Below are 25,287 nucleotides of genomic sequence, written 5' to 3'. Positions count from 1 at the left end.
CCAATACCCCAGGTAGTGGTGACAGAAGATTCTCTTGCAGCTCTTGTTCAATACCCCCTGTAGTGGTAACAGGAGATGTGAGGACAGCGTGGCACAAAGGCCATGTGAGGCACAGACGACTGTGGACCACCAAGTAAGGATCAGAGGCAAAAACGTGGTAGCACCTGATCAGTAGACAGGAATAAAGCAGGGATACAAGTCGAAGGTTGTCAACAGCTGGGCAGCAAAGTACTGAACCATGAAGGCAGGAACAGCATAGGGATACAAGCCCAGGTTGGCAACAGCCAACTCTTGCACCTCTTGTCCAATACCCCTGGTACTGATGACAGAAGATTCTCTTGCACCTCTTGTTCAATACCCCCAGTAGTGGTGACAGAAGATGTGAGGACAGAGTGGCATGAAGGCCATATGAGGCACAGATGACTGTGGACCACCAAGTAAGGACCAGAGGCAAAAACGTGGTAGCACCTGATCAGAGGACAGGAATAAAGCAGGGACACAAGCCAAGGGTCGTCAACAGCTGAACAGCAAAGTACCGAACCATGAAGGCAGGAACAGCATAGGGATACAAGCTAAGGTTTGCAACAGCCAACTCTTGCAACTCTTGCACCTCTTGTCCAATACCCCAGGTAGTGGTGACAGAAGATTCTTTTGCAGCTCTTGTTCAATACCCCCGGTAGTGGTGACAGAAGATGTGAGGACAGAGTGGCACGAAGGCCATATGAGGCACAAACGACTGTGGACCACCAAGTAAGGACCAGAGGCAAAAACGTGGTAGCACCTGATCAGTATATAGGAATAAAGCAGGGATACAAGCCGAAGGTCATCAACAGCTGGGCAGCAAAGTACTGAACCATGAAGGCAAGCACAGCATAGGGATACAAGCCAAGGTTGGTAGCACCTGATCAGTAGACAGGAATAAAGCAGGGATACAAGCCGAAGGTCGTCAACAGCTGGGCAGCAAAGTACTGAACCATGAAGGCAGGATCAGCATAGGGATACAAGCCAAGGTTGGCAATAGCCAACTCTTGCAACTCTTGTCCAATACCCCCCGGTAGCGGTGACAGAAGATGTGATGACAGAGTGGCACGAAGGCCATATGAGGCACAGACGACTGTGAACCACCAAGTAAGGACCAGAGGCAAAAATGTGGTAGCACCTGATCAGTAGACAGGAATAAAGCAGGGATACATGCGGAAGGTCATCAACAGCTGGGCAGCAAAGTACTGAACCATGAAGGCAGGCACAGCATAGGGATACAAGCCAAGGTTGGCAACAGCTGACAACGAGGTAAGGGACATACAAGAAGGTACAAAGGCAGTGTCAGGATACAGACCAAGGTCAGTTAACAGCTAGACACCAAATAAGAAGGCAAAAGGCAGAGTCCAAAACACAGGCCAAGGTCACAATGAGTAGACAAGATTCCAGAGACGGGTCAGAGGCAAGCGGTCTTGTACACAGGAGACAAATATGGACAGGTTAGGTCACAGGTAAATCCAGAACGAGCTGGAGACCAGTGCCAAGCAGGCATGTGCGCCTAAACAAGCACATTCACATGCTCTGGTCTTCTAGTATTGGAACACACTGGACCTTCCCTAAGCATTGAAATATTGGCAATAAATACATAAGAGGGAGGAGTCACTCATTTCACTATTTCAGCTATGTTTTATCAATATAAACTCATAAACGCGGCTGCATCTCCAAACCTGTTTTTGTAGTTAGATCAAATGTATTTTGATACAATCCAACACTCTACATGTGGTGAAAAGGACATTGATCAGGTTGATAAGCATGTTATAGTAAAAGGGAAAAATATTGAATTCAGATTATTTTCAGAGCTGTTGTGATGTGATGTGTTCACTTCCTGTTAAGGTTTCTTATAAAGGTCTATTTCATCTAATTACAGGCAAAGTGATGGTTATCAAAAAAATGTTTTGATTAGGTAAGTCTATGTATGTTTTGTTCGATTGTCTTGTTCTTCTTAATTTGCATTGTAGTGCTAAGAATGTCCACACTAATAACACTGTTCAACAGGTAAAAAGTTTTGGGCATAAAATTAGCTAATATTACATAATTTTGGGGTGCTGAAAACGAAAATGACCCTAAAAAATGTTGATTGGCTCTAGTTTCCATGATATATTCACCCATCTAATGACGTAAGCCATTCAAAATGATGATGCAACTTCAGCTGCATATTGCGCAATTGATACTGGTGACCAATAGAAAATTGCATGTATACTGAGATGATGCAATATTAGCCTTTAATTGCATCACTTCACTGCATAAAAGCTGCAGTATCTGTAGCTGATTGTAGTTCGACAGCGTCTTTACATTTCGTTTTATGCTTATATAGGCTACTCAGTAATGCCTCGAACTTGTGTGAATAAAGCAGATAATTTCTGCTGTATCTGCGGTGAAATAACTTTTATCTCACAAAAAAGGAGGATAACAGGAATGATTAAGAAAGCCTACAACTTGTATATTGGCTGCATGATAGGAGACCAGGACAAGAGCTCTGGAGCAATGGTTGAATGGAAAAAAGGCATCTATGCCTTTCGCTGTGCCAATGATTTGGAGAGAGCCAACAGATCATGTTAGTAATTGTTACTTTTGTATGGTGCCTCCAATTGTAAAAGGGCTAAATAAGAAGAAAAAGTTATCTGTGCACTATCCAAATATTCCATCGGCAATACGTCCAGTTCCTCATGGAGAGGGGCTACCAATTCCTAAAGCACCAGAATCCTTCGTGGTTGAGTCAAGTGAGGAAGAACCTGAAGCGTGTCGTCACGTGCAGTTGTAAGAGAGAGCCCTTTCCTCGAATACAAGAGAAAAGCCAAGAGAAGCAAAACCGACACAAACTGAAGACAAAACTAGTGAGAATCCTAAGTATTAAAATGATTCAACTTAGCTTATGGCTATAATTTTTCTTGGTAATCCTATGCAATATATTATGCCATTTAGGCTTTGTTATGTAGTCAATATCACTTGCTTTATATTTGTGGAAAGACATCTATCTATATAATTATTGTGCATTATGTAGTCATTACGCCTATAGTAGAAAACTTTCCGTTTACAGAAAAACTAGAGCCAATTGACAAATTTCATTGTTATATTTGAACTCAGAATGTGAAATTCATTAAGAAATGGATCCTTTTGTTTCCAAAACTGGCAAAAAATAAACATTTGTTGAACAGTGTAATCAAATATTCTCTCAATAGGAAGGTAGATTCCCTAGAAACCATGGGAGTCCACCAATACCAATTCTAAAATCTAAACACTAAAGTCAGCTATAGATGTTGGAATCTCGGTCAGTTCACCAGGGACCAGCCGAGATTTGATCCATGTATGGGAAGGCTGATTGCCTCCAAGTTGATCCATCCATTGACTTGGACACAACTAGCATGTTGGATTTCTAGCATGCAAATATTGCCAGTCGCTATAGCCACTTACAATATAGACTAGGTTCTCCCAGTAGGAATGGACCCCCCTCGCCAGGAAAACACAATGCTCTATGGAAGGGATTCCCCCATCAACAATGGCTGTGTTGATGAGGAAATCGAATAATTTTCTTTCTGAAGCCCATGGTTGCAAGAAAATCACATCATCTATGGGCTGCCTAGGCTGAAGTGTTGTTGAGGTGCTGACTCTAAGGCAGGCCAGAGACAATACGATTTTCTTTCCTGCAACAACGAGTCAATTTCCCCATCAACACAGTCAGTGCCAACGGGGAGGGGAGGCTTTCTTAGCCAGGAGAACACACATAATTACCACTAGCAGCTATAGCTGCAGGCAGAAATCGCATGCTAAAAATCTGACAGGCTGGTTGTACCCAAGTGGCTGGATGGATCAACTTGGGTAAATCAGCCTGCCCATATCCATATGGAAGAAAAATATATTTGAAATATATTTCAAAAATGTTCTTCCCACATATATTGACATATATTTGAAATGTTACAATTGTGGCCATATTTAATATATTTCAAAATATATTTTTATATATATATATATATATATATATATATATATATACATACATACATGCACTGCATGTTCAAGTGCGTTTTTTATTACAAAATATATGAAAAATATTTTTTAAAATACATTTCAAATATACTGTATATCTTTAAAATACAAATCTACATTTTTACAAAGCATTTACAAATATATGTAAATTTTTATATGTTAAAAAATTTTTTTAAAATACATATAAAAAAAGTCATTTTAACATATATATTTTACATATATCTTTGGAATGCATTCACAAACATATGTAAAAATATATGTTAATATGACTTTTTTTATATGTTATTTAGAAATATATTTATTTGAAATATATTCTTCAGATTTTTTTTAACATATAAAAAAGTCATTTTAACATATATTTTTTACATATATTTGTAAACGCATTCCAAAACTGTAGATTTGCATTTTTAAACACATACTGTATATTTGTCATTTATTTTTTAAATATTTTTCATATATTTTGTAATAAAAATGCATTTCAACATGCAGTATATACTGTATATCTATATTTATTGAAAAATATTTTGAAATATATTGAATACGGCCAAAAATGTAGCATTTCAAATATATGTCAATATATTTGGGAAGAATATTTTTAAAATATATTTCAAATATATTTTTCTTCCATGTGGGTACATGGATCTAATTTCTTCTGGTTCCTGATGAACCGAGATTCAATCCATCTATGCAGGGGCAGGGGCGTCCCTAGGGTTGGTGTCACCCAGTGCGGTAACACTTGGTGACACCCCCTTCGACGATCCCCGCAGGATGGATCAGCCCCCCTCGCTCTCTGCCTTCTCTCTCTTCTCTTTCTTTGCCCTCTTTCTCCCCCCCCCTCCCCCTCTCTCCCCCTCTCTCCCCTCTCTCTCTCCCCTTTCTCTCTGCCCTCTTTCTCCCCCCTCTCTCTCCGCCCTCTCTCTCCCCCCCTCTCCCTCTCCCCTCTCCCTCTGCCCTCTTTCTCCCCCCCTCTCTCTCTGCCCTCTTTCTCCCCCCCTCTCTCTCTCTCTGCCCTCTTTCTCCCCCCCCTGCCCTCTTTCTCCCCCCCTCTCTCTCTGCCCTCTTTCTCCCCCCCCTGCCCTCTTTCTCCCCCCCCTCTCTCTCTCTGCCCTCTTTCTTCCCCCCCTCTCTCTGCCCTCTTTCTCCCCCCCCCTGCCCTCTTTCTCCCCCCCCTCTCTCTCTCTGCCCTCTTTCTCCCCCCCCTCTCTCTGCCCTCTTTCTCCCCCCCCTGCCCTCTTTCTCCCCCCCTCTCTCTCTGCCCTCTTTCTCCCCCCCCCTGCCCTCTTTCTCCCCCCCCTCTCTCTCTCTGCCCTCTTTCTCCCCCCCCTCTCTCTGCCCTCTTTCTCCCCCTCCCCTCTCTCCCCCGTACCTACTACATGAAGCTGCAGTGCTGTCACCAGGGTTGGGGGATTACACACTGACCTGCTGCATACTCTGCCCGCCACTCCAGCTCTCCAACTTCAGCACCCGTGGCAGGGATGTGGACCCGCTCCTCTGCTGAAACTCCGAGGAGGAGAGGTGTCCGAAGTGCCCGCCTCACTGTCCGTCCCCTCAAGGCTTGCTTATTTCAGAAGTGGCACATACAGGGACAGGCTGAGCCTCTCATGGGGCCTTGTAGTGACCCCGGGTCCTCAGGCAGTGCCCGAATGGTGGTGTGGGTGTGGTGTCACCCCGTGGAAAAGGCGTCACCCGGTGCGGCGCACACCCCCCGCACCTATTTAGGGACACCACTGCATCCATGATTGGCTTAACGTAAAGTTAAAACTCAATTCTGGAGATAAAGAAGGTTCTCTACAACCAGATGGGCAAAAAGGGATCCTTGGATTCCTGGTAAACAGGGGCGGACTGACCATTTGGAAACTCGGGCACTGTCCGAGGGCCCGGGATCAGTAGGGGCCCCATGAGATACCCCTGATACCTTTTTCATAGGCTGTTTTGAGTTTGGGCAAGGGCACAGGGGCCCCATGATCCCCTATTGCCCGGGGGCCCCATGAGTTGTCAGTCCGCCCCTGGATAGGAGGGCCCTGCTCCTTGGAGCTTACAATCTAGGATGTGTTCACATTCCTTCTAATGGTATATTTATTCTAATTACAGTCCACATATCGGTGAGGTCAGGAACCTCTATGAAGAGCCCGAGGTGCTGAGTACTGCCTCTTGCACAACGGCTGCCCAAGCACTTATGGAAGCTGAGAAAGGATCTGCAGGGGTGATGAAACAGCGCAAGTACCAGGGATCTAAAACTGAAGAATGGAACATGGGAGTGCTGGTTTCAGACAAGCAGATGTACAACAGGTAAGGCACCTAGGATACAGAAATCCAAGCCAAGGTAACAAATATGTACAGCAAACATAGACAGGTATAAATACCCCGAAAGCACGTCAAACAGAAGCCAGGTCAGTAACAAGCATGGGGTTCAGGATTAGGAACTACGGCACTCACACTGAAAGACCATTCAACAATGATCCTATGAAAAGTCTTGAATAGCCCATTCGGCATCAGTGTGCGCGGGTGCACATGCCCATATGTTCCCGTACATGTTGCTATGCTAGTATTACCATGCACATATGTGTGAGCAGTGCCGGGGCGGACTGACCATTTGGAAACTCGGGCACTGCCCGAGGAGCCAAGGGTCAGTAGAGGGCCCCATGAGATGCCCCTTTTTCATAGACTTTTTTGAGTTTGGGCAAGGACACAGGGGCCCCATGATCCCCTATTGCCCGGGGGCCCCATGAGTTGTCAGTCCGCCCCTGAGCAGTGCTGTACATTTAGCTAGGTTTCTATGCTTGCAAACATGTGCATAGGACTTATGGCTGGCACAATCTTTCTCATTTTATTTTTTATTACAGGTACTTATATAGCGCCATCAATTTACGCAGCGCTTTACATATATATTGTACATTCACATCAGTCCCCGCCCCCGAGGAGCTTACAATCTAAGGTCCCTAACTCACAGTCATACATACACATACTAGGACCAATTTAGACAGGATCCAATTAACTTATCAGCATGTCTTTGGAGTGTGAAGGAAACTGGAGTACCCGGAGGAAACCCACACAGACACAGGGAGAACATGCAAACTCCAGGCAGGTGGTGCCGTGGCTCGGATTTTAACCAACGACCTGAGTACTGCCAGGCGGAAGCGCTAACCATTTAGCCACTGTGCTGCCTCTCTCTCTCTCTCTCTCTCCCTCTCTCTCTCTCTCTCTCTCTCTCTCTCTCCCCCTCTCTCTCCCCCTCTCTCTCCCCCCTCTCTCCCCCCCTCTCGACCTCAAACATGTTTCTTCTTTGATACAATCCAATATACACGGGTATATCAGAAATTTATTAATTTGCTTACAGTGAAAGGGGAACACGTGACATTTTGATCTTTTTCAGAGCTTTTGTACTATGATGCTTGTTCACTTCCTGTTCATTTTTCTTATGAAGGTATATTTCTTCTAATTGCAGGCAAAATACTGGTTATGCAAAACCTGTTTCAATTAGGTAAGTCTATGTATTACAGGTACTTATATAGCGCCGTCAATTTATGCAGCATTTTACACATATATATATTGTATATTCACACCAGTCCCTAACCCTCAAGTGGTGTACAATCTAAGGTCCCTAACTCACATTCATACATACACATACTAGGGACAATGTAGACAGGAGCCAATTCACCTAACAGCATGTCTGTGTGGGAGGAAACCGGAGTACCTGTAGGAAACCCACACAGGCACAGGGAGAACATGCAAACTCCAGGCAGCTGGTGATGTGGTTAGGATTCAAACCAACGACCCGAGTACTGCCAGGCAGAAGTGCTAACCATTTAGCCACTGTGCTGCCCTGTTTGGTTGTTTGGTTGATTGTCTTGTTCTACTTAATTTGTATTGTGTTGCTGACAAAAGATTGTATGGCAGAACTTCCATGCAATATTCTCTAAATAGAAGAAAAGACTTCCAAGAAAACAAGAATCATAGTGCTAAACATAGGCGTGTGCGCAGGGTGTGCCAGTTGTGCCTGGGCACAACCTAGTCACCCCGTTTGGCGCAGATTCCCCCTACAGACACCAACCTCTGCCCTACTCACACTGTCCATATTTGAATACATTTTAAAATGTTTGTTTATGCGTATTTATTATCTGTAAGAGTGTGTGTGTTTTTAAATATATATACATATACAGAGATGTGTGTTTCAGCGTTGGGGTGCACACCCTAATGCAATGGGTTGGGCACACCCCACATGGAAGAAAAATATATTTGAAATATAGTTTAAAAAAATGCAGTATATATATATATATATATATATAAAAGTAATTTTAACATATATTTTTTACATATATCTTTGGAATGCATTCACAAACATATGTAAAAATATATGTTAATATGACTTTTTTTTATATGTTATTTAGAAATATATTTATTTTAAATATATTCTTCAGATTTTTTTTAACATATAAAAAAAGTCATTTTAACATATATTTTTTACATATATTTGTAAATGCATTCCAAAAATGTAGATTTGTATTTTTAGACAGACAGTATATTTGTCATTTATTTTTAAAATATTTTTCATATATTTTGTAATAAAAACGCATTTCAACATGCAGTATATACTGTATATATATATTTTTGAAAAATATTTTGAAATATATTGAATACGGCCAAAATTGTAGCATTTCAAATATAGGTCAATATATTTGGGAAGAATATTTTTAAAATATATTTCAAATATATTTTTCTTCCATGTGGGTACATGGATCTAATCTCTTCTGGCTCCTGATGAACCGAGATTCAATCCATCTATGCAGGGGCGTCCCTAGGGTTGGTGTCACCCGGTGCGGTAACACTTGGTGACACCTCCTTCGACGATCCCCGCAGGATGGATCTGCCCCCCTCTCTCTTCCCTCTCTCTCTCTTTGCCTTCTCTCTCTTCTCTCTCTCTCTGCCCTCTTTTTCCCCCCTCTCTCTGCCCCCCCTCTCTCCCCGCCTTCTCTCTCTTCTCTCTCTCTCTCCCCTCTCTCTCTCTGCCTTCTCTCTCTTCTCTCCCCCCCCTCTCTCTCCTCTCTCTCCCTCCCCCCTACCTACTACATGAAGCTGCAGTGCTGTCACCAGGGTCCAGGGATTGCACATTGACCTGCTGCATACTCTGCGCCCTTTGGGAAGAATATTTTTAAAATATATTTCAAATATATTTTTCTTCCATATGGGTCCTAAAGAGGTCCAAGTGTTGTTGGGAAGCTGACTGACCAAAAAGACAAGAAGCAGAATATAGTCAAAGTGAAAAATGGCAAATGTTTTGTTTTTTATTGTGACAATTTTTTATTGTGCGACAATTTTTTTTTATGGTGTGGCAATTTTTAATTGTGACAATTTTAAGAGTGCTCATGCTCCTACTAATCATATATTTCATCGAATTACAGGCAAAATACTGGCGATGTCACATACGTGTACGAGGAGACTGAGTTGACCAAGGGAGCCACTTCTACAAGTGCTGTCAAAGCATCTCGGGAAGTTGAGAAAGGGTATGCAATGGGGATAGAAGGGCAGAAGTGCGAGGGAGCCGAAACTGAAGGCTGGAACTTGGAAGCGCTCATAGTAGGGAAGCTGAAATACAGCGGATAGGGCACCCAGGATACAGAACGTTCAGTTATGAGCTGAGTCTAGTTACAAGCCAGGTTCAGTAACAATCAAGCAGGATGGAACAAAACCATAGCCAGGAATAAAGGTCAGAAACAAACAGAGGCTGGCAGAGGCGGACTGACAACTCATGGGGCCCCCGGGCAATAGAGGATCATGGGGCCCTGTGTCCTTGCCCAAGCTCAAAACCCAGGGGCATCTCATGGGGCCCCCTACTGACCCCGGGCCCTCGGGCAGTGCCCGAGTTTCCAAATGGTCAGTCTGCCCCTGGAGGCTGGCAATATGCAGGCAGCGAGGTGCAAAGTCGATAGACAAAAACCATGGCTGGAAACCTAGGCGGAGGTTAGTATCAGAGATGAGCAGCTAACATAGACAGTCTTGGATAGTCCAGAAGCAGATCAGAGAGCAGCTGAGTCAATAACCAAGTCAAGCATGAGGTTGAGAATCAGGAGATGCTTAAACTCAAAGTGAAAGACCAATCAGCAATGGTCCTACCCACATGGAAGAAAAATATATTTGAAATATATTCTTCCCAAATATATTGACATATATTTGAAATACTACAATTTTGGCCATATTCAATACATTTCAAAATATATTTTAATTTAAAAATATATATATATATATATATATATATATATATTTATTACAAAATATATGAAAAATATTTTAAAACATATATTTTTTTTTAATATATCTTAAAAAAAAAAATTTAACATATAAAAAAGTCATTTTATATATATTGTACATATATTTGTCAATGCATTTCAAAAATGTAGATTTGTATTTTTAAAGACATATAGTATGTTTGAAATGCATTTTTAAAAATATTTTTCATATATTTTTTAATAAAAACGTCAATAACCAAGACAAGCATGAGGTTGAGAATCAGGAGATGCTTGATCTCAGAGTGAAAGACCAATCAGCAATGGTCCTACTCACATGGAAGAAAAATATATTTGAAATATATTCTTACCAAATATATTGACATATATTTGAAATACTACAATTTTGGCCATATTCAATACATTTCAAAATATATTTATATATATATATATATATATATATACTGTATATATATATATATATATATTTATTAAAAAATATATATGAAAAATATTTTAAAAATATATATTTTTTAAATATATCCTTTTTTTAACATATAAAAAAGTCATTTTTAACATATATTTTACATATATTTGTCAATGCATTTCAAAAATGTAGATTTGTATTTTTAAAGACATACAGTATATTTGAAATGCATTTTTAAAAATATTTTTCATATATTTTTTTAATAAAAACGTCAATAACCAAGACAAGCATGAGATTGAGAATCAGGAGATGCTTGATCTCAGAGTGAAACACCAATCAGCAATGGTCCTACTCACATATATATATATCCACTGCATGTTGAAATGCGTATTTATTCACCACTGGGATTTTTATTTATTTTTCGCTATATAAATGAACAAGTCCAAACATTTTGAAAAAAAAGGGTTTTTCTTATAACATTTTGCAAATAAATAATCTTTCTTCATAAATCTTGGCCAAAATGTATTCAGCTATCTTTTTAGTAAAAAAAATAATTAACCCAAATTAGTTTATAACCAAAAATTATTATTTTTCAAAAAACTTTTTTACATTTTTATTTTTTTTATATTATTATTTATGGTTTTTAATTTTTTTTAACATACTGTCACCCTAACAGTACAGTGTCTCCATAGTGACACTGTACTACTTGTGGGGGGTGATGAAGTTTTTTTCTTTTTCTTTTTTTTTTTTTTACACTGATTACTTTTACACCCATAAAGGCTGTAAAAGCAATAATTTCTCCTTCTCTCTAGCTGCATTCCTGCAGCCATTGAGAAATACTGTGTGAGCTGTGATTGGTCACAGCTTGTCACATGGTACAAGGCTGTTGTGAATAGCCCTGTACCATGTGACCTCTGTGATCATTCACAGATTTCACACGTAGTAAGCAATAATGTCAGAACTGACATCTTGCTTACTACTCTTCATGTGATCACTGATTGGCCAATCAGTGATCACATGATCGGGACCTCACACAGAGGTCCCGTACAGCGGTCAGTGTTCGAAGGACACAGCGGGCCCCAGATCGCGGTGCCACGTGCTCCCGGGGAGTGCGCATAGGCTAAAATGGCGGGCGCCGTTTATGAACGGCAACCCACTCCTGCACTGCTCTTGTCCGGCCATTTACATACATGGGCCGAACAGGAAGTGGTTAAGGGAAGCCTCTAGATTCGGTTTTGATTCATTGAAACTATAGAGGTTTTGGATTGGTTCAAAAAATTCCTTTTAATAGTATATTTATTCTAATTACAGGCGACGTACTAGTGATGTTGGCTACTCCTATAACGATTCCAAGATGATGAAGGCATCTTCTTGCACCATTCCTGGTCAAGCACCCCTGGCAGTTGCAAAGGCCATGGAAGGGCACGAGCGCCAGGAAGCTGAAACTGAAGAATGGAACTTGGAACTGGTATCAGAGAAGCAGAAGAACAGAAGGTAGGACATCCAGGATACACCACGTTCAGTTATGAGCAGGGGTGGACTGACAACTCATTGGGCCCCCGGGCAATAAGGGATCATGGGGCCCCTGTGTCCTTGCCCAAACTCCAAAAAGCCTATGAAAAAGGTACCAGGGGCATCTCATGGGGCCCCCTACTGACCCCGGGCCCTCGGGCAGTGCCCAAGTTTCCAAATGGTCAGTCCACCCCTGGTTATGAGTGGAACTGGGTCATAAGTGAAAAATATCAAATTCTAATCATTTTCAGAGCTGCACTTCCTGATAATGTTCCTTACCATGTTATATTTACTCTAATTACAGGCAAACACCTGGTTATGAAAAAAATATGTTGATTAGGTAAGTCTACGTATGTGTTGTTTGATTGTCTCAGTCTACCTAATTTGTGTCTCACATGGAAGAAAAATATATTTTAAATATATTTTAAAAATACATTCTTAATATATTCTTCCCAAATATATTGACATATATTTCAAATACTACAATTTTGGCCATATTCAATATATTTCAAAATTAAAATTTTAATACATTTGTGAATATATTATTAAAAATATATTCAAAACACATGCTGCAATATATATCAAAGTATAATTTGGAATGCGTTTACAAGTATATTTAAAAATCTATGGTTAAATGCATTTTTTTAGATGCTCAAAAATATCTGGAAAATAGATTTTGAAAAATAGATTTTTAAATGTATGCCTTTGGAAAATATATTTTAATTTACATTTTTGGAATGCATGTTAAAATATATTTGTGTAGGCCAATATATTGTAAATATGTCGCATGAGTGGCTGTTTTTTTAAAAGTCAGCAGCTACAGTTTTTGTAGCTGTTGACTTTAATTTTTTTACAGAGTGAGTGGAACTCTGTTTTAAAGAAGAAATTCCAAATGGCCAGTTTACTTAACTAAAGCCACAGTCACATGATGATCCTTCTGTCTCCTGTTTATTTCCTTGGGTCCTTCTTCGGGTGTCTGCATCACTGCCTGCTTGATGTGCACACCTCTTAGTGGTTGACCCAATGGCTGTGCCCTCCCTCATACGCTCCAGAGGCTGGATAATGCATGGGGGCAGTGAGAAGACCAATGGCCAATAAAATAGTAAGTAGGGACAAATGCCTGGTCCCCGGGGCAGGATATTAGCTTTGCTCACAGAGGAAACTGTAACTTTGATCTATTACACTGCGGCTTATGGAGAGGAGTTTTATTTCCCTTATTGTTTTTATTGGGCTGGGCTTTAAAGTTTACAAACACAGCTGAATGAATGAATGACGTGATAGTTCCATTTCTTTGAAGCTCAAAAATTGTTCTTCGTTTATACAAACCAATAAACAAAGGTATAACAGAAGTAAATTTAATACCTTAAAATATCTCAAATGATGGAAACGTCATTGAGCAGAATATATTTTGAGTGAAAAATGTCAAATTCTCAAAAATGTTTAGAGCTACTGTGATGTGACGTGTGTCCATGTTCCTTCTAATGGCACGTTTAATCTAATTACAGGAAAAGCACTGGTGATGTCAGGTACCTGTTTGAGGAACCCAAGGTGATGAAGGCAGTCTCTTGCATAATTCCTCTCCAAGCAGACCTGGAAGTTAGGACAGATTCTGCAAGGGTACAAGAATGGCACAGGGGCCAGGTAGCCGAAACTGAAGACTGGAACTTAGGATTGCTGGCATCGGAGAAGCAGATTTACAGCAGGTAAGGCAGCCAGGATGCACCAAGTTCCGTTGTGAGTAGAGTCGGGCCACAAGCTAGGTTCAGCTGAGCAGAATGGCACCAAATCATAAGCAGAATCAAGGTCAGGAACAAGCAGAGGTTGGCAATTCAGTGCCAAGTTGACAGACAAATTCTTGGCCAGAAGTCCAGGCCAAGGTCGGTAACAGGGATGAGCAGAAAACATAGACAGACAAGGATAATCTAGAAGCAGGTCAGACAGAAACTGGGTCAATAACCAAGCCAAGCATGAGATTCAGAAATTGCAGGAAGTTAGGACAGAGTCTACAAGGGTACAAGAATGGCACAGGGGGCCAGGTTGCTGAAACTGAAGACTGGAACTTAGGATTGCTGGCATCAGAGAAGCAGATTTACAGCAGGTAAGGCAGCCAGGATGCACCAAGGTCTGTTGTGAGTAGAGTCGGGTCACAAGCTAGGTTCAGCTGAACAGAATGACACAAAATCATAAGCAGAATCAAGGCCAGAAACAAGCAGAGGTTGGCAATTCAGTGCCAAGTTGACAGACAAAATCTTGGCCAGAAGTCCAGGCCAAGGTCGGTAACAGGGATGAGCAGAAAACATAGCCAGACCAGGATAATCTAGAAGCAGGTCAGACAGAAACTGGGTCAATAACCAAGCCAAACATGAGATTCAGAAATTGCAGGAAGTTAGGACAGAGTCTGCAAGGGTACAAGAATGGCACAGTGGCCAGGTAGCCGAAACTGAAGACTGGAACTTAGGATTGCTGGCATCAGAGAAGCAGATTTACAGCAGGTAAGGCAGCCAGGATGCACCAAGGTCCGTTGTGAGCAGAGTCGGGCCACAAGCTAGGTTCAGCTGAGCAGAATGGCACCAAATCATAAGCAGAATCAAGGTCAGGAACAAGCAGAGGTTGGCAGTGTGGTGCCAAGTTGATAGACAAAATCTTGGCCAGAAGTCCAGTCCAAGGTCGGTAACAGGAATGAGCAGGAAACATAGACAGACAAGGATAATCTAGAAGCAGGTCAGACAGAAGCTGGGTCAATAGCCAAGTCAAGTATGAGATTCAGAAATTGCAGGAACCCATGATGCTATGCAGGTTGAGAATTCCGATACACACCAGTATCTGTAACGGACTTGCCCGTAATTTCACATGCATGCTGCAGCATGTGCACAATGTTGCCCATTTAGCTAGGCGTCTATGCCTACAAACATGTGCATGTGCCCTAGGGTGGCAAAGTCTTTCTCATGGCTGGCATGATTTTCCTGTAGATAAGGGTGTCAAACTGGCGGCCCTCCAGCTGTTGCGAAACTATAAGTCCCACCATGCCGCTGCCTTTCGAAGTCATGTTTGTAACTGTCAGACTTGCAATGCCTTATGGGACTTGTAGTGTGGCAACAGCTGGAGGGCCGCAAGTTTGACACCCGTGCTTTAGATACTATTTTGCATGGATAATTCTGCTTATGTGCTGTTTGTTGGTCTTGTACTATTTAATTTGTATTGCACTGTTTAGCATGTCCAAAGTTATTTTTTTTTCAATTATATTTATTAATTTTTCTTAAAGAAAAGAGGAAGAGTTTTACAAAATCTAGTAAAAAAAAACAGAGAAAGTGCTCAGTATAAAATAGGTATACAACATACAATCCATAGGAGAACATTCTATAAAAGATTCTGTATGGTATGCCCCAAATCACAATCCAAGAAAAGATATGAAATTGAGAGAAAACAGAATCATAAAGAAATATTAGGGTGCAAGGAAAGAATATTGAAATATCCACCCTTGGTAGAAGGGGTGTAGGCATAAACATCCACTGAAGCAGAAATTGCATGTATATCATCCCAATGACATATAAGTTCAAACTAATTTTTTAAAGCCAGATAAAAGCTCAAAATAAAAAAATCAAACAATGGTTTGCCATGGTACTTTTTCTACTATTTAAAATGAATCAATGTTATGTCTTTATTATCAATGTATAAATTGTGACAGATATACTAGAAAGCTCAGAGCCATAAAACTAGTCCATTATATCAACCTGTATGCTATTCCAAAATGTTTCATTTATATTTTGTGTTTACACCAACAACCTTGGTTAGATACTGGAACAAATGTCTGATAGAGCAGGGGCGTTGTTGGTACCCATTGCTGTTCCATAAAAAAAAAATATATATTTAATGGAAACAGAGACATAAATTATGTCTTTATACTGTATGTTTCATTCTCTTTTGTGAAATATTTTATATAAATAAGATAATTTCTATGATTCACTCAAAAAATGTATTTACAGCCTTTCTGCCAAATACAAATAATACAGTAACACACTTTGCTCAAAATTAGTATGAATAAATTGTATATTGACATTTTATTATGTCTGTGAAAGGTTCTAATTTCATCAGGTTATGGTATATATAGATGTAGTTTGTTGCATTCAGCTAGGCTTGTTTGGTATTGTTGATCATATCTAATTTTGTAACCAAGCAGCTTCTACAGTTCTAATGAGTGCCAGGAGCATATCCCGGTATTTATATCCACACAGTTAACACGGTCACCTTAATCCAGTCACCATGGAAGTTGTCAAGGCAGATGTTGATTTCGCAAGAACATGATGGGAGATGAGAAAGCTTGCAAAACCACCTTGGTATAATTACATAATTACACAATCCAATCACTTTGGTGCTAGGAAGTTCAGGATATGTGTTAATAGTTTGAATTGTATAGTTTAAGTTATGTCAAACTGGAAAAAACATTTCTAAACAGGGGTAGGGGGCCATCTCTACCGAAGCAATTTGTCAGTAATTTACACCTTCAACTTGAATAGTTAACACCCGTCCCAGACTCCATGCTAGTATGGTTATTGAATTATGTAAGTAAAGGATGGTTTCACTAACTTTCCCACCTCCTTTCCTGTTCTTGAGCAATCAACATATGCCTCAACACATTTCACAGTGATTGGATTAAGGTATCTAAGTTACCAATGTATAAATGAGAACATGTTCCTGACACCCATTAGAGCTGATGAAGCTGCTTAGATAAGCAGCAAAACATCTTCCACATTACAGAAAAAGTCCATTCGAGTGTGACAAATTACTTTTAGAAGATATTTTATTGTAAATCTCTTGCTGATAATAGCAAAACCATATTTACAGTAATTTTCCCCATTCTGACCCCTAAGACTCTACTGGAACTTTGCATGTTTATATTTTTAGGAAACAACCTGTGAAGATTGAAAATTTCCACGCAGCATATCAAAAACTGAGAACAAGTGACAACAGACGCCTGATACTTGAGTTTGAAGTATGTAAAGAAGACTTCATTGTCTTATATATCATTGTAAAACTAAGCATGGAATTCATACTTACAATACCATTATTACCTTATGCAGAGTCTAAAGTCTGTTGAAGTTTTGGAGTCCAGATCTACGACCATAAACCTTGCCAAAATACAGAAGAAGCAACTGGATGCCGTTGAGCTATGTAAGCACTTATTTGTATTGTAGGCAGTGTCTTAATGTTGGTTAGCACTGTGGACTTGCAGCTGGACCCTTTCTGCATGTAGATTTTATGTTCTCCTAGGACTTGTGTAGATGTTATGTTCTCCTAGGCCTTGTGTAGATTATCTTCTTCTAGGACTTGTGTAGATTATGTTCTCCTGGGACTTGTGTAGATTATCCTCTTCTAGGACTTGTGTAGATTATGTTCTCCTGGGACTTGTGTAGATTATCTTCTTCTAGGACTTGGGTAGATTATGTTCTTCTAGGACTTGTGTAGATTATCTTCTTCTACGACTTGTGTAGATTATGTTCTTCTAGGACTTGTGTAGATTATGTTCTTCTAGGATTTGTGTAGATTATGTTCTCCTGGGATTTGTGTAGATTATGTTCTTCTAGGACTTGTATAGATTATGTTCTTCTAGGACTTGTGTAGATTATGTTCTTCTAGGACTTGTGTAGATTATGTTCTTCTAGGACTTGTGTAGATTGTTCTTCTAGGACTAGTGTAGATTATGTTGTTTTAGGACTTGTGTAGATTATGTTCTCCTAGGATTTGTGTAGATTATGTTCATTTAGTACTTATGTAGATTATGTTGTTCTAGGACTTGTGTAGACTATGTTCTCCTAGGTCTTGTGTAGATTATGTTCTCCTAGGATTTGTATAGATTGTGTTCTTCTAGGTCTTGTGTAGATTATGTTCTCCTAGGATTTGTGTAGATTATGTTCTTCTAGGACTTGTGTAGATTATGTTCTTCTAGGACTGGTGTAGATTGTGTTCTTCTAGGACTTGTGTAGATTATGTTCTCTTAGGATTTATGTAGATTATGTTCTTCTAGGCTTTGTATGATATATATTCTTCTAGGACTTGTGTAGATTATGTTCTTCTAGGCTTTGTGTGAATTATGTTCTCCTAGGACTTGTGTAGATTTTATGTTCTCCTAGGACTTGTGTAGATTATGTTCTTCTAGAATTTGTGTAGATTATATTCTCCTAGAACTTGTGTAGACTATGTTCTCCTAGGATTTGTGTAGATTATGTTCTTCTAGGACTTGTGTAGATTATGTTCTCCTAGGACTTGTGTAGGTTATGTTCTTCTAGGACTTATTTAGAATACAAAAACAGCAAATTATATAACTTCATTATACAAGTGCTTGTGTGACCAAGAAGGCTTCCATTATGCCAATTATAATATATTGGAAACCAAACATCAGGATCATTAGTTGCCTGTGCCTCTTCCATGCCAAAGCTGAGCTTCTGAAATTTAGAAAAAACTCTATTTAAATCTATTTATGGACCCATCAGTATAATTAAATGTATTTTGTAATACCCAAAATCTAATTTATATTTGCCTCCCATAGTCATCAAGACAGAAATGAAGAACTAGCACTCTGGGCTTGAAAGCTTTGTATGTTGTCCATATTAACAGCGGGAGCTTTTATATATATATATATATATATATATATATATATATATATATATATATATATATATATGTCTAAGAGGGAGTTTTCAAATTTACAATTAAAAAAAACAGAAAAAAGATGAATAGTCTGTCCATAGATGGATCGACTCTTGGCCGGTCTCTGCTAAACCATTTATGGCCGGCTTAAGCAAGTACCCGCTAGGTCCTGCAGGTCAATCCATACCACTTCAAGCTTTTTATATAGAAGAGAAGAGCATGCATGCATTTATAAATCTATAATGTTTTTGTTTGCTTATAAATGTACTATGTTTTGTTATCACGCACTATAGCCAGTCCAGTCGTGTTTCTAAATGCATTTCAATATGTCCTTACAAACTGTGTTATAGATGGTACGTCTCAAGTCAGGACATCAGCTCTTGAAGGTTCAATTTATGGACATATTAGCGCCAGCTATGTTTCTGTAAGTTAATTAAAATGTTTAAATAATTACTTTTTCCATAATATAATTTTCTCCTGTTTACTCAAGCAGAAATGTGCAATGTATTGCAAGATGCTGAGTTCTTACTCTGAATATTATTCTGGAATTTTATGGCTTGCTAAGGTCCAAAAACTGTAAGACATCCCACAAAGAACAATGAGCCGTAACATATCTATCGGTTCTTAAACTTGGACCCTCTATTATCCAACCATTAATGACTGCAAGAGCTATAGATTGTAGTCAGACATTTGCAGACAAAATGGTATAAAGTGAGCGCTCCTAGGTAAGCAGCTAAAGCACTAAAGGTAATCACAGTGTACCCATAAAATGACAAGTAAAACAGAGTGCAGCGCTAAAATATATAAAGTGCTAAAGAAAATGGTCCGTGATTAATATATTGATTCATATGAGCAAGTCCCAAAAGATAGCTGATGAAACCAGGAAACAATGGGGAAAATGCGCACTCACCGGACGCGCATGGAAAATGCGCATATAATTAATATCCACTGGAATCTTTATAGTAGATGAAGAGGGTAAACTTCAATCTGTAGGTCAATCAGCCTGGGAAAATATATAGGAAGTCCGGAGGTCCCCCCTATGTAGTCAGACATTTACTGTCTGGAAGACAGTTTACAGAGCAAAAAATAAATAATGCAGAGGCGATCAAATACCACCAAAAGAAAGCTCTATTTGTGGGAAACAAAGGACAGAAATTTAAATTGGGTGCGGCATTGCATGACGGCGCAATTGTCAGGTAAAGTAATGCAGTGCCGTATCACAAACAATGGCCTGGTGAGGAAGGGGGGTAAATACTCTGGAGGGCAAGGGGTTAAAGAAATCCAGGGTTAGCTTATAAGAAGAGTTGTCTGCTGTGTGTGTACATAAGACACTGCAAATACCTTACTAATAAAGCTTCTTTTCCTCTCTTTCAGGGGTATAGATATTCACGGGAGTTTATTGCGGCTCAAAACCCCCAGTCTAATACAGTCGGATATTTCTGGTACTTGATATGGGAGAAACACATACATACGATAGTGATGCTGTCCAGTTGTCAAGAAAATGGCAAGGTACATTGATATCCCGTGTTTTAATATTCTTATATCTGAGCAAAACATACAAATTATAAGGAAAGGATCATTTTCGAAAACATGGAGTTAAACTGGAACATATTGCATAAGCCAGGTCCATGGACCATTAAAACACAATGCTATGTCATTAAAAAGCAAAGGAGTAAGGTGCCATAATTCATTACCTACCGATTTAAGTTTTTACCATCGAAATAGTTGAAGACCAAAACCATTGCTAACACAAAGGAGCTGGACCTACATACCCCAAAGCAGACGCACCTTCAGATCTTGGACCTTGCCTGGTCTGGACATGCACCGAATTACCAGCCGTGGGTGCAGAGAATAAAAAGCTCTTAGGGCTTTATGCAGCAGAGGCACCCTTGGTAGTGTGGGGTGGTGGTCATGGAAGAATCAAAGTCATCAAAAATATTGAGTAGACATTTACTGGTGTAGCACCCTCCTAGTTAGCTAGGAGGAGCTATCTGAATATTTTTCAGTCAGAAGGCTGAGTCAAATTTGGGTCAGGGCTGAGAGGTTCTGCAGAACAGTTCTCTGACACCTCTCCCTGATCTAGAGACTTAGAAGAGTCTCTAGAACTCCGTGGGCGGCAGTGAGGAGGAGCTGGCCTGCACTCTTGGGGGATCCTGACTATTTCCCAGCAGGAGGCTTGGCATGGGGTCAGCACAGTTAAACTGGAACGTATTGTATAAGCCAGGTCCATGGACCATTAAAACACAATGCTATGTCATTAAAAAGCAAAGGAGTAATGTGCCGTAATTCATTGCCTACCGATTTCAGTTTTTAGCACCGAGATAGTTGAAGACCAAAATCCTTGCTAACACAAAGGAACTGGATCTACATACCCCAAAGCAGATGCAACTGCAGATCTCGGACCTCGCCTGGTCTGGACATGCACAGAATTACTAGCCGTGGGTGCAGAGAAATAAAACTCTCAGGGCAGAGGCACCCTTGGTAGTGTGGGGTGGTGACCATGGAAGAATCAAAGTCATCAAAAATATTGAATAGACATTTACTGGTGTAGCACCCTCCTAGTTAGTTAGGAGGAGCTAGCTGATTATTTTTCAGTCAGAAGGCTGAGTAGCAGCCTGGGTGATAGTCAGCTGGGTCAAATTCGGGTCAGGGCTGAGAGGCTCAGTAGAACAGTCCCCTGGCACCTCTCCCTGATCTACAGTAGAGACTTGGAAGAGTCTCTAGAACTCAGTGGCTGGGGGTGAGGAAGAGCTGGCCTTCACTCTTGGGGGATCCTGACCATTTCCCAAGCAGGAGGCTTGGCATGGGGTTAGCACAGCCCTTAAAGTGGCTGAGCCTTGTCAGCAGCAGAAGAGTTCAGGTGGAAGATGTGAGGAAGCTGAGATGCAGGAGCTTGGGAGGGGACCCAATGGGAAGGGACCTACCTATAGGCAGAGTGCTGGAATACAGGAAAGTTCAGGACTTCATTGACCCCCACATCGAGGACCATCTGTGCAGCATGGAAGGAGCGGTCCAGCAGAAGGCCTGAGAGCAGCCACTGACCTATCAGCTCACAGACAAGGAACTGAGTGAGTAGACCTACTCCTCCTGGACCAGTAAGGGGAAAGAGGCAATCTAGTGGGAAACTGGATTAGCTTTCTTACCTGGGACTATTTCACTCTGCAGTGGCAGGCACTGGAACCCTTGTCCAGGGATTTACCCAGTACAGCTAGATGAGGAGGGAATTCATCTGGGGTCTACGGTGGTACACCAGGAGATGCTGGCTAGCTCTCAAAGTTGAAGTTATACTCTGTAAAGACTTGTGCTTACTGTAGTTGCTAAGGAGTTTGTCCTCAGTTGCAGCTCCATTGGGCATCCCGTACACCCCTTACCCTATCCAAGTTCAACACCCTGTAACAAAACAAGTTTACAGACTATTTATTGAGTCTGAATGCAAGTCTGTGAAGGTAATACGTTTTGCCTGGCTGTGCAGAACTATAGGGGGACCCAAATCTCTAGGGATTTCTAAGGGGGTAGTGCTACACTGGTAAGACCAAAGACATCTTTCTTGGCTAATACACTACATCACCAGTTTATGGAGTGCTTCAAAGAGGTTCAGTGTCTCCTCAGCACAAACACCAAGCAACCAGGAGGCATTGAACCTCTGTGAAACAACACATAAACTGTTGAAGTGGTGTACTAGCCACAAAACTCATTTTTGGTATTACCAATAAATGTCTATTTTCTCTACCCATCACCCTAACATCTCTCCTGAGAAGCTAAGGTTGGCTCCCCCAGAGGCATCGAGTGCTACCACTAGAGATGAGCGAATCGAAGTATCCGAAGTGGAATTCGAGTCGAATATCGGAAAAATTTCGATTCGTGCCGAATCCGAAAAACAGCCTAATTCGGACGCGCGAATCAAAATTTTTCCGAAAATGGCGGCTGACATGTGCGGCGACGGAGCGGGGATGTCGGGGAAGGCGCGCAGACAAGGCGCGCTGCCCCATAATGCATGCCTCAACGACATGTGATCGCATCAGCCAATCAGCAGCCAGCCAGCACTGTGTAATAGTCGAGGTATATATAGCGGCCATTTTGGAAATCTTCATTTGCCTGCAGTCATTGAACAGAGGCAGACCGCTCTGTACTAGGGACAGGGACAGAGTTAGGGCCACAGAAACGAGAATTGGGGACAGAGAGAAGTTACTTAGGGACAGAGAACCATTACTCAGGGACACAGACTTGTTAATGAGGGCCACAGAATCGTTATTTAGGGACAAAGAAACGCTAGTTAGGGCCACAGAATTCATACTCAGGGACAGACAGAATTTTCACTCAGTGCCAGAGAATTGTTACTTAGGGCCACAGAAACGTTATTAGGGCCACAGAATTTTTACTCAGGGACAGACAGAATTGTTACTGAGTGCCAGAGAATTGTTACTCAGGGACAGACAGAATTGTTACTGAGTGCCAGAGAATTCTTACTCAGGGCCACAGAATTCATTCTCAGGGACAGACAGAATTGTTACTCAGGGACAGACAGAATTGTTACTGAGTGCCAGAGAATTGTTACTCAGGGACAGACAGAATTGTTACTGAGTGCCAGAGAATTGTTACTCAGGGACAGACAGAATTGTTACTGAGTGCCAGAGAATTGTTACTCAGGGACAGACAGAATTGTTACTGAGTGCCAGAGAATTGTTACTCAGGGACAGACAGAATTGTTACTGAGTGCCAGAGAATTGTTACTCGCACAGACACAAAATTGTTACTTGCACAGACACAGAATTGTTACTCGCACAGACACAGAATTGTTACTCAGGGCCACAGAATTCATACTCAGGGACAGACAGAATTGTTACTGAGTGCCAGAGAATTGTTACTCAGGGACAGACAGAATTGTTACTGAGTGCCAGAGAATTGTTACTCAGGGACAGACAGAATTGTTACTGAGTGCCAGAGAATTGTTACTCGCACAGACACAAAATTGTTACTTGCACAGACACAGAATTGTTACTCGCACAGACACAGAATTGTTACTCAGGGCCACAGAATTCATACTCAGGGACAGACAGAATTGTTACTGAGTGCCAGAGAATTGTTACTCAGGGACAGACAGAATTGTTACTGAGTGCCAGAGAATTGTTACTCAGGGACAGACAGAATTGTTACTGAGTGCCAGAGAATTGTTACTCGCACAGACACAAAATTGTTACTTGCACAGACACAGAATTGTTACTCGCACAGACACAGAATTGTTACTGAGTGCCAGAGAATTGTTACTCAGGGACAGACAGAATTGTTACTGAGTGCCAGAGAATTGTTACTCAGGGACAGACAGAATTGTTACTGAGTGCCAGAGAATTGTTACTCAGGGACAGACAGAATTGTTACTGAGTGCCAGAGAATTGTTACTCGCACAGACACAAAATTGTTACTTGCACAGACACAGAATTGTTACTCGCACAGACACAGAATTGTTACTCAGGGCTACAGAATTCATACTCAGGGACAGACAGAATTGTTACTGAGTGCCAGAGAATTGTTACTCAGGGACAGACAGAATTGTTACTGAGTGCCAGAGAATTGTTACTCAGGGACAGACAGAATTGTTACTGAGTGCCAGAGAATTGTTACTCGCACAGACACAAAATTGTTACTTGCACAGACACAGAATTGTTACTCGCACAGACACAGAATTGTTACTCAGGGCCACAGAATTCATACTCAGGGACAGACAGAATTGTTACTGAGTGCCAGAGAATTGTTACTTAGGGACAGACAGAATTGTTACTGAGTGCCAGAGAATTGTTACTCAGGGACAGACAGAATTGTTACTGAGTGCCAGAGAATTGTTACTCAGGGACAGACAGAATTGTTACTGAGTGCCAGAGAATTGTTACTCGCACAGACACAAAATTGTTACTTGCACAGACACAGAATTGTTACTCGCACAGACACAGAATTGTTACTCAGGGCCACAGAATTCATACTCAGGGACAGACAGAATTGTTACTGAGTGCCAGAGAATTGTTACTCAGGGACAGACAGAATTGTTACTGAGTGCCAGAGAATTGTTACTCAGGGACAGACAGAATTGTTACTGAGTGCCAGAGAATTGTTACTCGCACAGACACAAAATTGTTACTTGCACAGACACAGAATTGTTACTCGCACAGACACAGAATTGTTACTCAGGGCCACAGAATTCATACTCAGGGACAGACAGAATTGTTACTGAGTGCCAGAGAATTGTTACTTAGGGACAGACAGAATTGTTACTGAGTGCCAGAGAATTGTTACTCAGGGACAGACAGAATTGTTACTGAGTGCCAGAGAATTGTTACTCGCACAGACACAAAATTGTTACTTGCACAGACACAGAATTGTTACTCGCACAGACACAGAATTGTTACTCAGGGCCACAGAATTCATACTCAGGGACAGACAGAATTGTTACTGAGTGCCAGAGAATTG

General features: G+C 40.9%; 1 protein-coding gene across 1 annotated transcript in view; it reads left to right on the top strand.

Annotated features, from left to right (window-relative positions):
* Positions 1-25,287, top strand: part of LOC149434698 (uncharacterized) — a 226,566-nt gene that overhangs the window by 184,149 nt on the left and 17,130 nt on the right. Inside the window, exons 77-87 of the mRNA XM_089663502.1 lie at positions 1,907-1,942; positions 6,115-6,312; positions 7,469-7,504; positions 9,423-9,524; positions 11,983-12,165; positions 12,488-12,523; positions 13,689-13,886; positions 17,086-17,173; positions 17,262-17,352; positions 19,179-19,252; positions 20,203-20,337. Of these exons, the coding sequence (XP_089519628.1) occupies positions 1,907-1,942; positions 6,115-6,312; positions 7,469-7,504; positions 9,423-9,524; positions 11,983-12,165; positions 12,488-12,523; positions 13,689-13,886; positions 17,086-17,173; positions 17,262-17,352; positions 19,179-19,252; positions 20,203-20,337 (1,177 nt within the window). The remainder of the gene's footprint in view (positions 1-1,906; positions 1,943-6,114; positions 6,313-7,468; positions 7,505-9,422; positions 9,525-11,982; positions 12,166-12,487; positions 12,524-13,688; positions 13,887-17,085; positions 17,174-17,261; positions 17,353-19,178; positions 19,253-20,202; positions 20,338-25,287) is intronic.

This window comes from Staurois parvus, unplaced genomic scaffold (genome assembly GCF_062004578.1).
Source record: "Staurois parvus isolate SC_StPar_1 unplaced genomic scaffold, SC_StPar_1.0 ptg001702l, whole genome shotgun sequence".
Lineage (NCBI taxonomy): Eukaryota > Metazoa > Chordata > Amphibia > Anura > Ranidae > Staurois > Staurois parvus.
The sequence above is the reverse complement of the archived record's forward strand: the minus strand, read 5'-3'. Positions and strand labels throughout refer to the sequence as shown.